This window comes from Solenopsis invicta, chromosome 1 (assembly GCF_016802725.1).
Source record: "Solenopsis invicta isolate M01_SB chromosome 1, UNIL_Sinv_3.0, whole genome shotgun sequence".
Taxonomy (NCBI): Eukaryota; Metazoa; Arthropoda; class Insecta; order Hymenoptera; family Formicidae; genus Solenopsis; species Solenopsis invicta.
Genome location: NC_052664.1, coordinates 25784783 through 25799246, shown reverse-complemented (window position 1 = coordinate 25799246; position 14464 = coordinate 25784783). Strand labels below are relative to the sequence as shown.

At 30.5% G+C, this 14464-nt stretch overlaps 1 protein-coding gene across 4 annotated transcripts; it reads left to right on the top strand.

Moving 5' to 3' along the window:
• The first annotated feature begins 469 nt into the window (after positions 1-469).
• Positions 470-12868, top strand: LOC105202009 (piwi-like protein Ago3). Of its 4 annotated transcripts, XM_039451846.1 has the most exons (13): positions 470-625; positions 1961-2080; positions 5759-6137; positions 6210-6374; positions 8015-8213; positions 8305-8618; positions 8716-8983; positions 9088-9438; positions 9530-9780; positions 9990-10140; positions 10218-10418; positions 10497-10688; positions 10779-12868. In XM_039451846.1, exons 3-13 carry the CDS (start codon positions 5776-5778, stop codon positions 11109-11111), a joined length of 2787 nt encoding a protein of 928 aa, XP_039307780.1. In that variant the 5' UTR covers positions 470-625; positions 1961-2080; positions 5759-5775; the 3' UTR covers positions 11112-12868. The 4 variants fall into 4 exon arrangements, with proteins under 4 accessions (XP_039307780.1, XP_011168648.1, XP_011168647.1 ...); XM_011170346.3 differs by lacking the exon at positions 1961-2080 and having other exon boundaries at positions 471-625; XM_011170345.3 differs by lacking the exon at positions 1961-2080 and having other exon boundaries at positions 561-698.
• The last annotated feature ends 1596 nt before the right edge of the window (positions 12869-14464 follow it).

The following is a 14464-nucleotide window of genomic DNA, read 5'->3' as shown; positions in this document are numbered from 1 at the left end:
ATTATATACATGTTTTATAAATAAGTAAGCATATTTATAATATCATAATATATATATATTAATTGCTGTAAAATTACAATTTTTTTTGGTTAGTTATTTATGTGGATAATCAAACATGGACGATAACATTAAAATTGCAATTTTTAATAAAAATCAAGTGTGTTTTTAAGTAGATATACATATTTACGATAAAAACAGGATAATAATAAATCATACGATTATAGTATCATATTATCATTTTCTTACTCTTAATTATTTAAATTTTAATATTAGTCACGCGAACTCTCCTAAGATCATTAGTCTTTAATGGTATTTCGTCGGTGGCAGTGTTTATCAAAAGAGTAGGATTCATATGCAGTCATATGTTTAATATGTTCGTTCTTTCCCGCGCGCGGTAGAATCATTCGCATTGTTGGTTGCGCCATCACGTAGCAGAAATCGCAGTGCCGCGTCCAAGGACTCCAAGGGGAATCTATTCTCATTTCACATCACGCTCACAGACGGTGGAGGTTTCTAATCGAGTGTGTTTGCTGCGATTGCGAAAAAAATTGTCTAACATAAAAAGTGGAAGGGAGGACCCCTACGACGGGGCTTGACTGACTCGAATAAAAGCTCAACGAAGAATGTAAGTGACCACGGTCTAGTCCAGCATTTGGCGTGTATCACGTTGATGTTTCTCCTGGTAACTTACGCTCGAGGTTAACGATCCACCATATTCGACACGAGATTTTTATCGCGGGTAGTACCCCGAGCTTTTCCTCATCGATTTTTCGCAATGTGATCGACGATTTCACGGTTTTTGCGGCGTATGATCACCGTGGGGGATTTGATCTCACGAATTCGTCGTGTTTGTCGATTTCTTAAGGGTCTCTGAAAGTGTCGAGCTACGATTTATCACACTCGAACACATTGCGAAACGCATTTGTGTATCAGTTACGTTTAGATACACATTGATCGTTTACTTCCAGAAAATTCGATAACGTACATATCCGTTCCAAATCGATATAGCGTCTTAAAAAAATTCATGAGATTGCGTATCCGCGTGTATACGTCGAAAGATCAAATAGAGAAAGAGTTATACATATGTTATCAATAGGTCTGTCGCCGAATTAATCTACATGTGCACTTGTAATGAAAGGGACGTGGGTTTGAAGTTAGGCGAGCGCGAGATAGTTTTTTTAGTGCAGTGCAGTTAAAGTGGCGACAAAAAACGGGTGTTACGTGGCCTTACTAATATTTAAAGCATGGCGGTTTTAAGATTTGTCTGCGATTGGACAGACTTTTTACTTCAATAACTATACATAGGCCCTAACCAATCAAATGTTGAAAAGATGCAAGATTGGCGCGCTTTTTTTTTTGTTAAGTTTTGAGGCCTTGATGCTTAGGCTAATGGCAGAGAACGAGACGTGAGCGCTTAAATCTGACGATAGTCCGATAATATTTAGTTAAAACCTATTAAGATAGTATATTAATATTACTTACCTCGCCTCTCCGACGCATTTATTAGACGAGACATCCAACACAATTCTTTCTTACATCTCTACGTTTTTCTCTGTTATCAGCCTTACGCTCGGGGTTACATATCAAATGCTACCTCCAAATATTTTATTCTTGTTTAGCATTCGGTGAATTGTTTGTTCTCGGGCTTCATTAGAAATCGATCCGAGAGAATCAATCATACCGTTTGTTTTCTGTTCCTGAACTCTCTGAATTAGTGTACATTTAAAATGAAATGGGTATATGTTTGAAAGTTAGCGAAAGCAAGAAGGAATGTTCCAGTGCAGTCTAGTGCAGAAATAGAAATCAAGCCTATAGATTGATCAATAATTTAAAAAAACTTGCCCATATTAGGCAATTGGCTGAATTATTTAAAATAGTTAAGCATTTTAACTAACTTTGGAACCTCTATAAGCGCTACAATATTCCTAGAATATTATATGAATATTATTATTGGGCATAGGTATAGGCATAGGTGCCGTGCGGTGGGGTGCGGGGATACGTTGGGGAGGACAAGTTTGCTTTATATGTTGCGGTGTTTGTTGTCTGGGCGGATTGCTGCGCAGTGCTGTACTAAGGATAGGTAAAGAATAAATATAGGCAGGTAGTATTAGTACGTAAAAAGATGTGGATGAATGCATGTATAAGGATCAACTGTAAAACAAATCCCCTTCTTAGCTTTGTATGCTGAAGGTAAATAAATTCTTCTATATGAATATTATTAAAAATTAAAATAATATTCCGAGAATATATTTTTCAATATAATAGAAATATTGTACACTAATGTCACATGATCACTTTTTGTATAATATTCGTGGTATATTATTATAATAACCGTGGAATATTATAAAAATGTTCTACAAATATTATTTTTGTTCAAAAATTAATGTGAATTATTATGCATAAAATATTCATAAACTTTATAATTATTACATTTAAAAGTTATAAATTCTCGATAATTTAAAATATTGATAAATAATATTATTTACTTCTCAGATAATATTCATATGATACTCATATGATATTATCAGGAGCGGACATTTTTTATAACCACTTTTTATTAATTAATCTACATAAATGAAAATGTAAATGTTCATTTGTTCTTAAATCTCCAAAATTCTTCAACGAATAGTTCGAAATTTTGACACAACGTTGCATTCGAATACGCACGTGTTTTTATATAAAAATTGTATACCGCGTTTCCTCTTTTCTTACTTTTCCATTTGACCAGACTGAGCGACAACAACGCGTGGTGGGGCACAGCTAGTATTAAATAATATTGTAGCCCTTATAAAGATTAACTCTAATCCACGATTAATGCAATCGACAGAGTTATCAAGATGGAAATAATTATTATTAGATCAAGACTCAAAATTCTCTTTTCTCTTTACAATATGTTTGATCGTAGCATCTCATATTTTATAATTTTAACGTATATAGAATTATTAATTTTTTTATTATAATTAACGCAAGTCGTTCGTAACACTACTTATCGTCGATTAAAATTAACTCTTAAACTGTAATGTCGGCCTTACAGACCGCTATTGAAACTTGTCAATAACTTCTTTGAAATCTACAAAAAATGCTTTAAACTAATAGTATGCCATCTGTTTCCACTAAACTCTGCAATGGTCTTATTTATTTGCTGAGAACGTAAAGACAGTTAAAAAATTGTAGCGGTTCCGCAGACCGAGGTTTACTGTTTACTTTTGAAGTTTTTTTTTTTCTTTTGCGTTTCCTGAGTCTTGTATTCATTAAAAAAAAAGTTGGACGGTTTGAAAGGTTGAACCTTTCCTTTCACAATGCCCTTATAGATAGAACACGGAAATGTATTTGCTTTGAATCAAATATAAAAATGTCGACCAATGCCAAATGTTGGAATAGCCCCGAGTCCAAGATAATTCGAAGTTAATCCAGGAATATTCCGAAAATTATGTTTCAAGATGAAAAAATGTAAAAAAGCTATTGTTAAGACTTTGTTTAATTCAGAAAAGGAGTTATAGTATTATAAAGAAATGTTACATACGATAAAAAAATACAAACGCACAATAGAGAATTTTATTGCTTTAGCGTTTTCGGAACAAGTTAGAGACTATTTATACTTCGTGTAATTATATCTGTTGAGTATTAAATTTTGGTACATCGAACGTGAATATGAAAGAAAAAACATCGAACGACGATTAGACGTTTGGTGTTTGAACAGCCCCGACGTCAACTATGCGCATTATTGCGTATGCTCTACAAAAATAAACATCACACAGCAAAAAGTAAACACGAAATGTTTCAAATACATTCAACTGGACACGATACATTCAAAGTTTTCAAAAAGAATGTTATATGTCTTACTTAAATTTCAAAGAAATACCGACTGTCAGAAATTACTTCGACTGTCACAAAACAAATTTTTCACTACTACTACTTCAATATGACGCCGTTGCCAACGAAACTTTGTTAGCAGCGTCGTTACATTAGGATGCATTTACAGTATTTAAAATAAATTCTTAACATGTACCCATAAAAAGATATTTCCATTTTTCGAATTGCCTCGTCTTCTGAATAGCCTTTAATATTTCCTTTAATATCGAAACAACATAAAGAAGTTAATGAAAAACGAGTCTTAAGTATTTGAAATCGTGATGAAGCATATATAATAAGACCGCAAATATTTACTGTATAATATTAAAATTTGAATTAATAAGAAATCTTGATTTTATAAATTTTCTCGAGAATTTAAATTTAGTCGGTACGACAACGTCGGATGTTTGGGTCTGTTATTGCCTCGCATAGTTAAACTCCAACTATTGTAAATATCATGGTCAATGTTCGAGAGTAGATAATAATGTGTGGATTGAAAAGAATTTCACTTCAGTAGTGAAAAAAAGCAGAGGGCTATGAGAATACTAAAAGACACATAACACACAAACACATTCTCTCTCTCTCTCTTTCTCTTTCTCTTTCTCGTTAATCTTTCATGATTGAAGATTGTGATCTCTATTTGCATACTCATGCATGTTCCATGATTTATAAAATAAAAAATGCAATGAGATGATTTAAGGGATGAAATAGGATGTTATTTAATGTATAAAGGTAATGCCAATAAAGAGTCGATACTGGTTTTTTATGCATATATACCTATTATTTAATAAAATTAATGCCATATACGTTTCGATTCTATTGTTTGGATCTTCAATACAAGTTATTAATTATAGTGATAATTACAATTTATAAGACGGATATATGGTTGATTAAAAATGGCTATTGTACGTGAAGATTTATCTCAAGGTCAACTCTTTCTTTCCTCAGTATCTCTTTTGAGTCAGCTAATCTCTTTGTGCTGATGATAGTCAAAACATGAAAAGTGTAATGAAGCGTAAGCAACGTCGATGTTGATGTCGAGATCGACGATATAGTATTTATTGGCATTATTTTAACACATTTAATTTAATTCTCTGAACCTAATACTATTATTTCGACTAATATTCATTACAGAATTATATAAAAAAATAATTTTTCTGCCAGAAGATTTGATAAATTTTTTTTTACTGTGTTACGTCAAAATAAAATAAATTAACAAGAAAAAATAGATATAGACATGGGAAAACTCAATTAATTAAAGTACCTTAATAGCCGTGGCTAGATTTTACTGTTGATATTTCTTGTGTGATTTTATACACATTTTCAAGTTCACCAAAATGCAATAAACTTTGTTTTGAAACACAATTCTAAGATGAACGAGAATAGCAATATCAGAATATTAAATCGAAAATCAGTTTTTTAATAATAATAATAATGCTAGCAAATATCTTATGTGACAGTGGTAAAGAATTTGTTGCAAAAAATAACGTTTTAGTCAGAGGTCTAACCTGGGTCCGCGTTACAACATTTATTTTGTTTTTATACGTTCTAGCGATCTACTAGAAAGAACATAGATTTTGCGTGAAATTGGTGATATAGTTTCTTAGTTTATTTCTTACAACATGCTAATATTTTGGAAAATTCTAAAAAGAAAATAAATAAGAATTTGAACTATTTCGTTTTAGTATAATCACACAAGTATAAGAAAGTAAATTAAATTTTTTGCATGATATTTTTCTTATTCGATAATATACAATGTGGGCAATTTCTTTTTTAATTGTTCTAGATTAGGAAACAAACGTATATTTCCACATAAGATTATAGTATTAATAATTATTAAACAGTAATTTAAATTAGACCACTTAAGTAAATCACATAAATAAGTATTATTTTATATAAATTGCAGAACACATTTTATTCAAAATGGATCGTGATGGAAAGGATGAAACTAATGGGTCTAAATCTAGTGGGAGAGGACGCGGATCATTTCTTTTTGAAATGATGCGTCAGAGAGCGCAATTAGAACGATCTCAAATGCCGTCCCGTTATTCTGTAGAAACGCCTAGTGCTTCTTCGACTGAATTGACAAGATCATCTGAGGAATATGTCTCCCAAAGCACAAGCTCAAGTGCTAGTGGAGGTCGCGGACGTGCGCAATTAGTTAATTTGATAAGATCAATGAGTAGCAGTGCATCAGAAGCATCAGACACTTCGGCAGGAATATCCGGTTCAGGAATAGGTCACGGTCGAGGTGCTGCTTTTACAAGTCTTGTAAAAAGGCTCGGGTAAATAGCAAATTTTGCAATCTTTGAATGATATTTATGAGTGCACATTTGCAGCGTTTTTTCCAATTCCAGTAAACCAAGTCCATCTGAACAAGAAAATATTGAAAAAGATACTGCAGGAGTTTTAGGAAAATTAGCCGACATTTCTGTGTATGATACTCCTTCCACATCCTCCGATTTACCGTCTGAGGTTGCTGACTCTGCACCGATATGTCGACAAGGCAAAAGTGGAACCAAGTAATTAACGGTTTTTTATTTTAGTTTACAAAGCGTACATCCATTCTCGACTTACTCAAGGGAAGATTTCCAAATCAAAAATTCAAAAAATTATAAAACTTTGCTAAAATTTAGAAAATGTTTTGAGATGTAATAAGCTTCTCTTTCCTGTTCGAATTTACTAAAAAGATAAGATTAACAAAGTGGTTTTTTATTTCCTATTTTTCATTTGTTTTACTATTCATCAACAAATAAAACATTTTGCAGAGATAACTTGTATCTTTCATAATGAGATTTATTGATTAGAAAACTTATTAATTGTTTAAAAAATTATAATTGCGAAATTTGACGTCTATTACATTGCTGTATGTGCAGTAATTATTTTATTATATTTGTCTGTTAATGGTGTATAAAATTTCTTAAAATCCTTTCATCAAAGTTTCATAAATTTTTAAATTTCCGAGTTGGAAATCTTTGTTAGATTTTTGGTAGATTTGGATCAGTCGTAATTAAATTACACAATGTAGACAAATTTTAAGAATATGTGATGTGATTTTGTTTAAATTCTTTGTCTTTAACTCTTCGAGTGCATATGGGTGTCCAAAATAAAATAATATTTGGTCTATTAACTATAAAACTAGAAAATTTGTCTAATTTATATTAATTTCTCTCTGAAAAAAATGTAGTTAGTAGAAGAAATTCGGAACCTCTAAAGACACTAATATATCTCTTTGAATACCAAGCAAATAAAATCTCGTACGAACATGTGTCACCCACATGTTCGTGTGAGATGGTTTTTTTTCCTATACCCACATGTTTTTTTTTTTCTATAAATAACAATTTTACTATATTTATAAAAATGTTTTTCTATCAAAACAACAGCATTTCCTTAAAAACTGGTAACAAATTGTCATTTTCCTATTTAATTATTATAAAAAAATAATGGAATTTCTATAATGACGAAGTTTGTTATTTGCTTTAAAGTTTTTTAAAAATAAAATATTCAATAAATGTTTATCAAAATAATTTATATAGTCTTTAACTACAATGTTGATAAATGTTTTTACGAATGTTTTCAGATTTTTTGAATATTTTAAAGTACAAAAAATAGTGTTGGACATGACAGACTCACGTGTGCACTGGGTACAGAAAGTACTGAAAAAATGTATGCACTTGTAGGGTTGATAGTGTAAAAATGATATTATGCCATCCAAAACGAGAAAAATTAGAAAAGTTATTTTTAAAAAGTAATTTATTAGTGTTATTGTTATGATTTCTATTTTTCACAAAATTTTAATGAACTTTTTTTAGAATAACTATGTTGCTATTATTGACCAGTTTAACATTATATCTATAATGGTATATTCTCTTTGAAAACTTGCTAGTGTATGATCCACACGTGTGTCTTGTATGTATGTAGACAAAGTACGATAGAAGTAACAATTATATTTGTTGCTCAAAGACTGTAACTTTGTTACCATTAATGTTACAAATAAGAAAATGTGATGTTGTTACCCATTCGTTATTGTAAAAAAAATAATTGTAACGTTAATAATATCACAAATAACATTACTTTACAAGCCTGTGTATGTCGAGAAAGAGATAGTATAATGTTATTATATAATTTTATAACAATTAACAAAGATTATTTTCTTTTGTAGAGTAGAAACATACGCTAATTATATAGATTTGAAAATAGAACCTGGAACTGGTTTATTTCAGTATGAAGTTAAATTTTCACCAGATATAGATTCAACGGGTTTGCGTCGCAAACTACTTAATCAACATTCTGACTCTTTAGGACGAACAAAAACATTTGATGGGATGATACTTTATGTACCAAGAAGATTATCACAAGATGTAAATTTGAGCTCTATGATAAAAGTATTATTAATATAATACATATATAATTATACATATATAATTTGATGTATTATTGTTAAATTTTCAGGTTACTCAGTTTATATCGCAACATCCAATGGATGGTTCTAGTGTGACTCTCACAATTATTTACAGAAAGAAACAACCGATGAGTGAAAATACTCAATTTTTAAATGTTTTGCTCAAACGCATTATGCGTGCGCTTAGTTTAGTTCGTATTGGTCGACAAAATTTTAATCCATCATGCGCTCATGTTTTCAATCAACATCGATTAGAAGTATGGCCTGGTTACGTGACTGCTGTAAATGAGTATGAGGGTGGTTTAAAATTGTGTTTAGATGCTAAACATCGAGTGATGCGTACAGAAACTGTACGAGATTTAATGTAAGATTTTTTTTTTTTTTTACATTAGATTATATTACGAAATCACAATTGAATAATTTACAGTTAATCAAATTTATTTTATGCAATTATTTTGCAGAAAAGAGGTTTATGAGAAATCAGAACACAATTATAGAGATGCTATAATGCAAGAGATAATCGGTACAAGTGTATTGACGCGATATAATAATAAGACATACCGTATAGATGATATTGATTGGGAGAAGACTCCGAATTATGTGTTTCATAGAGGTGACGAACAAATGTCTTTGGTCCAATATTACAAATCGCATTGGAACATCGAAATTGAAGATCTAAAGCAACCACTTTTAGTGCATCGTGCTACAATAAGACAACCATCTGGCGAGGTTCGTGGTTTCATAATATTCAGACATATTACTATTGATACGATAATGTTGATTATGTCATTTGAAATTGTTGTTGTTACAAAAAAATTATTTGAACGTATTAGAAGGAGGAAAAAACAATTCTTCTCGTGCCGGAATTGAGCTATGCAGCAGGTCTTACTGATAGTATCCGCAATAATCATCATATCATGAAAGATTTGAGCACAGTTACGAAAATTTCTCCTAATCAACGCCGAGATGTAATTAGACGATTTATAGAAGAGATAGAAAAGAACACTGTAGCTCGAGAAATATTGTCAGGATGGGGTTTGAGTTTGAGCCCTGATATAGCTCAGTTTAAAGCAAGACGTCTCGATCCTGAAACAATAAGTTTTGGAAATAACAAAACAAATAAACCAGATAGATCTCCTTCAGACTGGAGCTCTGATGCAGTGAGAAATCCCATGTTACGCACTGTAAGTATATTGAATAACAATTATTTGGGAATTGAAAAATTGATCTATAGTGAATAATTTTGTATAAACATGTGTGACACTTGTGTTTCAGCCCAATTTGCACAATTGGCATATTTTGTTCGTTACAAAGAACAAATCTTGTGTAATTAGTTTCTTAGAAACTCTAAAAAGGGTCTCAAGTGTGATCAATATGCGAATTAATGAACCACAAAAAATTGTCTTAAAAGATGATAGAACCGAGACTTATCTACGAGAAATTCAAAATAGCATTAGCTCTAATGTTGAATTAATAGTCATCGTATTTACGACCAACCGCACTGATCGCTACTCTGCAATAAAAAAGTGACCATTTTTTTCTTTTTATGATTTAATAATCTCATTTGTTTTGCACATGATAATATACTGTATAACAATATATTGTACAAGTATATTATTTGAAAAGAATCGAGTATATCTTAGAATAGTGTTTTACATTTTGGAAATTTATTTACATAATAATTAAATACAAGATCTGAACAAAAGTATGTTTTACTAATTTGATATATTTTTAGACTGTGCTGCGTACAAAAACCTGTACCATCACAAGTTATCATTTCAAAAACGATTAATAATCCTTCTAAATTGAAAAGTATCACAGAAAAGATAGCGCTTCAAATCAATTGCAAACTAGGAGGAGCGCTATGGACCGTTGCTATGCCGTTGGTACATAGAAAATTTATATTTTATCATTTTTATTTATGCATTTGTCCTTGTTTAATCAATTTTCTGTTTTGTTATAGAAAAATAGCATGATATGCGGTATTGACGTTTATCACTCTGGTACAGGAGCGGGTGCGAGAAAGAGTGTTGCAGGATTTGTTGCTAGTTTAGATCCACGAATGACCAAATGGCATAGTAGAATTTGTATGCAGGCTTCCAATCAAGAATTAGTAGATATGCTACAAGTGTGCCTTACTTCAGCAATTAATACTTATTACGAGGTAATTTAATGCGTTATGTATCTTTCAAATGTTAAATTTCATTGATTCATCAAAATAATAATAATGTTATTTTGTCAGTATAATAAATGTAATCCAGAGCGTATAATTATATATCGTGATGGAGTTGGTGATGGCGATTTGGATTATGTGGAAAAGTATGAAGTGAAACAACTAATAGCAACGTTTAATCGTATTACACCGAATTATAAGCCGCAACTCAGTGTGATTATTGTTCAGAAACGTATCAATACGCGGCTATTTATCAAAGATGTGAGTACTGAACTAGAATTTAGATGATATAATCATAAGATACCCGTTATGTAAATAAGTTTTTAATTGATAATTAATATTTTTAATTAGGAGAGGGAAGGTTTAGCAAATCCTGGATCAGGAACTGTTGTTGATTCTTGCATAACGAGGCGAAATTATTACGACTTCTTTCTCGTGCCGCAAAATGTGCGACAGGGTACAGTAACTCCCATTCATTATATTGTAATACACGATTCATCGAACATGGAAACTGATCACATGCAACGACTCACGTATAAATTGTGTCATTTGTACTACAATTGGCCTGGTACAATTCGGGTGCCCGCTCCTTGTCAATATGCACACAAACTTGTGTACTTAGTCGGGCAAAATCTTCAGGCTGAACCACATCGATCTCTTTCAGATGTCTTATTCTATTTATAACTTCTTCGCTGTTATCCAACGTTACTTTCTTCCATCGATTCTTTACTTTTTCTTGTTTCTTTTTCTCTTGAAGTATAAATATAGTTAGCAGGAATATTTTGAAAGAACTGATTGTCATAAGAATAATTGACTGTGTTTCTGATGATTATCGATTATAAATGATGATCTTAGACAAATATGTATTGTTAAAAAGTAAGAAAAAATCATATATAGGTAATAAGAGACTACTAACAAGTATACTGTTTGATGAAAAAAGCACTTGGAACGTATCTCTTACACTTTTTTTTATATTAGTGTAGTTGACACTTGCATTTGTATTAACCCTGAAAGTAATGGTTGCTCTAGCACTCAGGTAATATCAATGCAAGGTTAGAGTTCTCAGGAATTTTATCTTGTTAACTGTATATACAGCGAAAATTTTTTTTGTTTTTTTTTTTTTATTGCAAGAACGATTTAGGCTTTCATATTACTTGAAATTTATAATTAAGAAAGGTTTGAAAGATTTATTTTCGTAATCTTATTTAAATCTTGCAAAAAATTATTGGAACAATTATACCAAAATAAAATTTTTCAAAAAGTCTGCAAAAAAACGATTTATTTTCTTATTTTATTTTTGGCAATAAAACATGATTTCGAGTATACACATATATATCTAAACACATGTTCAAAGCATGCACTTAGATTATAAAATATGATTGCTATCATTATAGCACATTTTATAATCTAAGTAAATATTATCTTGAATATTTCTGTTAAAAAAAATTTTAAATCTGTATCAAAGATACTTTTATGTGTAGGGTGCTCTAGGCTATTACAGATAATTTAATAATTATCTATTGCTTAAGATAACAATAATAGGTATATCGTGCGTATTTAAATGCGTATATTCTAAACAAATTTTTAGAGAAAGAATATTTTACAAAATTTTTTTACGAAATTGCGGTATATTTTATATAATATTAAGAAATTTTATGTCTAAAGAAAAATATGATTCCATATTTTCGAAGTAATCTGTACGCTATTTCTATATTTGCCTACTTAAATATTTGTTGTGTTTTTTAAGTAGCATCTTTTATTTGGCTTTAGCGTGAATTTTTTAAACATTCTCGATTTTATTTCGTCTACTATTGCTATCTTGTGGAAAATGAACAAATTTTTTGTTTAAACAGTTAAGCTTTAAACGATTTAAAAATGTTCTATTGCAATATATATTATCATTCATTTGCTACAACGACATAACTAAAAAAATTGTCATTTTTGAGTTAGATAGAGAATTTTGAAATTCAATATAAGTCTAATGAAGAATTAATGATACTTTTATTTCTTTACGATCAGTAGACTAAGTCATTATGCCAAAATAACATTTAAAAGTGTAATTATTTAAAAAATTCTAGAGAATATTTTTGTGATAAAAAAGAACAAGTGAATGATAGTAATTCTAAGTACATAAGCCAAATTTTCCATTGAAAATTACAGATTAAATAATTTTTTTACAGTTTAACGTATAATTATTATCATAGAGTTGGAAAAAGTATTTAATTTTAATTTATAAAAATAAATACAAGATTCAGCTAAAAAAGTAAATCACTCGTAATATGCTTTATGTATTGTTCACTTTGTCATACATATATATATTTCAATGTTATACATGTACATACAAAATATAAGTTCATAATTAATCTATTCTGACAAATTTTCTAAAACTTTAATCAAACTTTAGCCTGGAGAATTTAAACAATAAAAATGAAACAAATAACATTTCCTATTTTATTAAAGGAAAACTTTACCATTTCAAGCTTTTTTTGCTTTCACTTTGCTTGTTTGAAGGGTTATAATGATAATAATTCTTACGCGAGATTGGCTTTCGCACTCATAACTTGTTAATCGTCTTCACACGCACATTACTTTAAGTCTAAATCTAGAATAAATTTTATAATTGAAGTCTCTATTTTCCGATATAGAGGAGAAACAAATTTTAGCAAATTTCAACTAATGCATGCAACTTAGTACATAAGTAATACACATACAGTGAGTGAGGAAGCATTTGTATATAGAGAATGTTTTTTAAAATTTATTTTTAAAAATTTAAATAGTAGCAACATACACACACACACACACACACATATACATACATACACACACATACACAAGTATGCACATAGACATATACACACAAGGTGAGATAACAACTTGTTAAAAAGTTAATAAATTTTAGTTTATTTTAAATAAATTAATTTTTAATTGCAACCATTTATTACAACTCAGTGATTTTTAAAACTTAACTTTTTTTCTAAGATAAAAATGTATCTAATTTCTTAAATATTTGTTGTACTTTGTTACATTCGAACAGAAAATAGAAAATTTTTAGTGTTATTTAAAAATTTATGTAAAAGAAAAATATGCCGACATCAAGATTAGTAATGTTATTTCATATAAATTTAATTTACAAATAGATATTAAATTTATTTGATAATTCATACCATAATTTGTTTTGTGTAATGTAACTTTAAAAAATTATGACTTTGTAATTTAATATAAGTGAAAGTTTTTTAAAATTAACTTTTAACGTAACTAAATTTTGATTACATTCAGTCATCAAGAGTTGCGGTAGCGGCTCGCGCAAAATATTTTTTTCGTTTTTTTTAAATATACTCATACACAGGGTAAGTTAATAATTCTTTTTTAATTTCATTAAGTTAATGGCTTGTAAGATAGTTATGTTAAAAGTGTGCATATGTGTGTGTGTGTAAAGAAAATACTGGAGCGTATGTATGCGCAATCAGTTAATAGTAAATAGCTAATTAATAGTTATTTACTAATTAACGGTTAATTTAAAAAAATTATACAAATACTTCTTACACTCACTGTTAATATTTGTTCATACTACAAATTTTTTTCAAATTCATAATTCAATTATTTCATCTCGAGAAAAATTTGAGAATTGATCGAGATCTCGCATGCGGAATTATCAGAAACTACACCTATTCATGAGCTTTTTCATCGCGTCCCTCGCTCGAAATCGAGCATGCCTGGACACCCTGAGAGGAAGATAACACGTTCCGGGTGATTAGCGAACCGCGGCGCCCTAGGACCATGGTATTTCACGAAATTCGCGTCAAATTTCGATTTCTGCGACAACGGCGAATCATTCGATCGTCAATACGGTGCGCTATCTCGATTGATTCCGATCAACGCGATCGTCAACTCCTGGTGAGCCGGGTCTCCCTAAGGTTCTTCCGCATTGCGGCGTCCGTCCGTCCATTGACACGATGGTTACGCCACTGCGCTGCGCCGCACCGCCGTCGCCGTTGCCGTTGCCGCGCTCTTGTGTACGTAATAAACACGAGGCACCG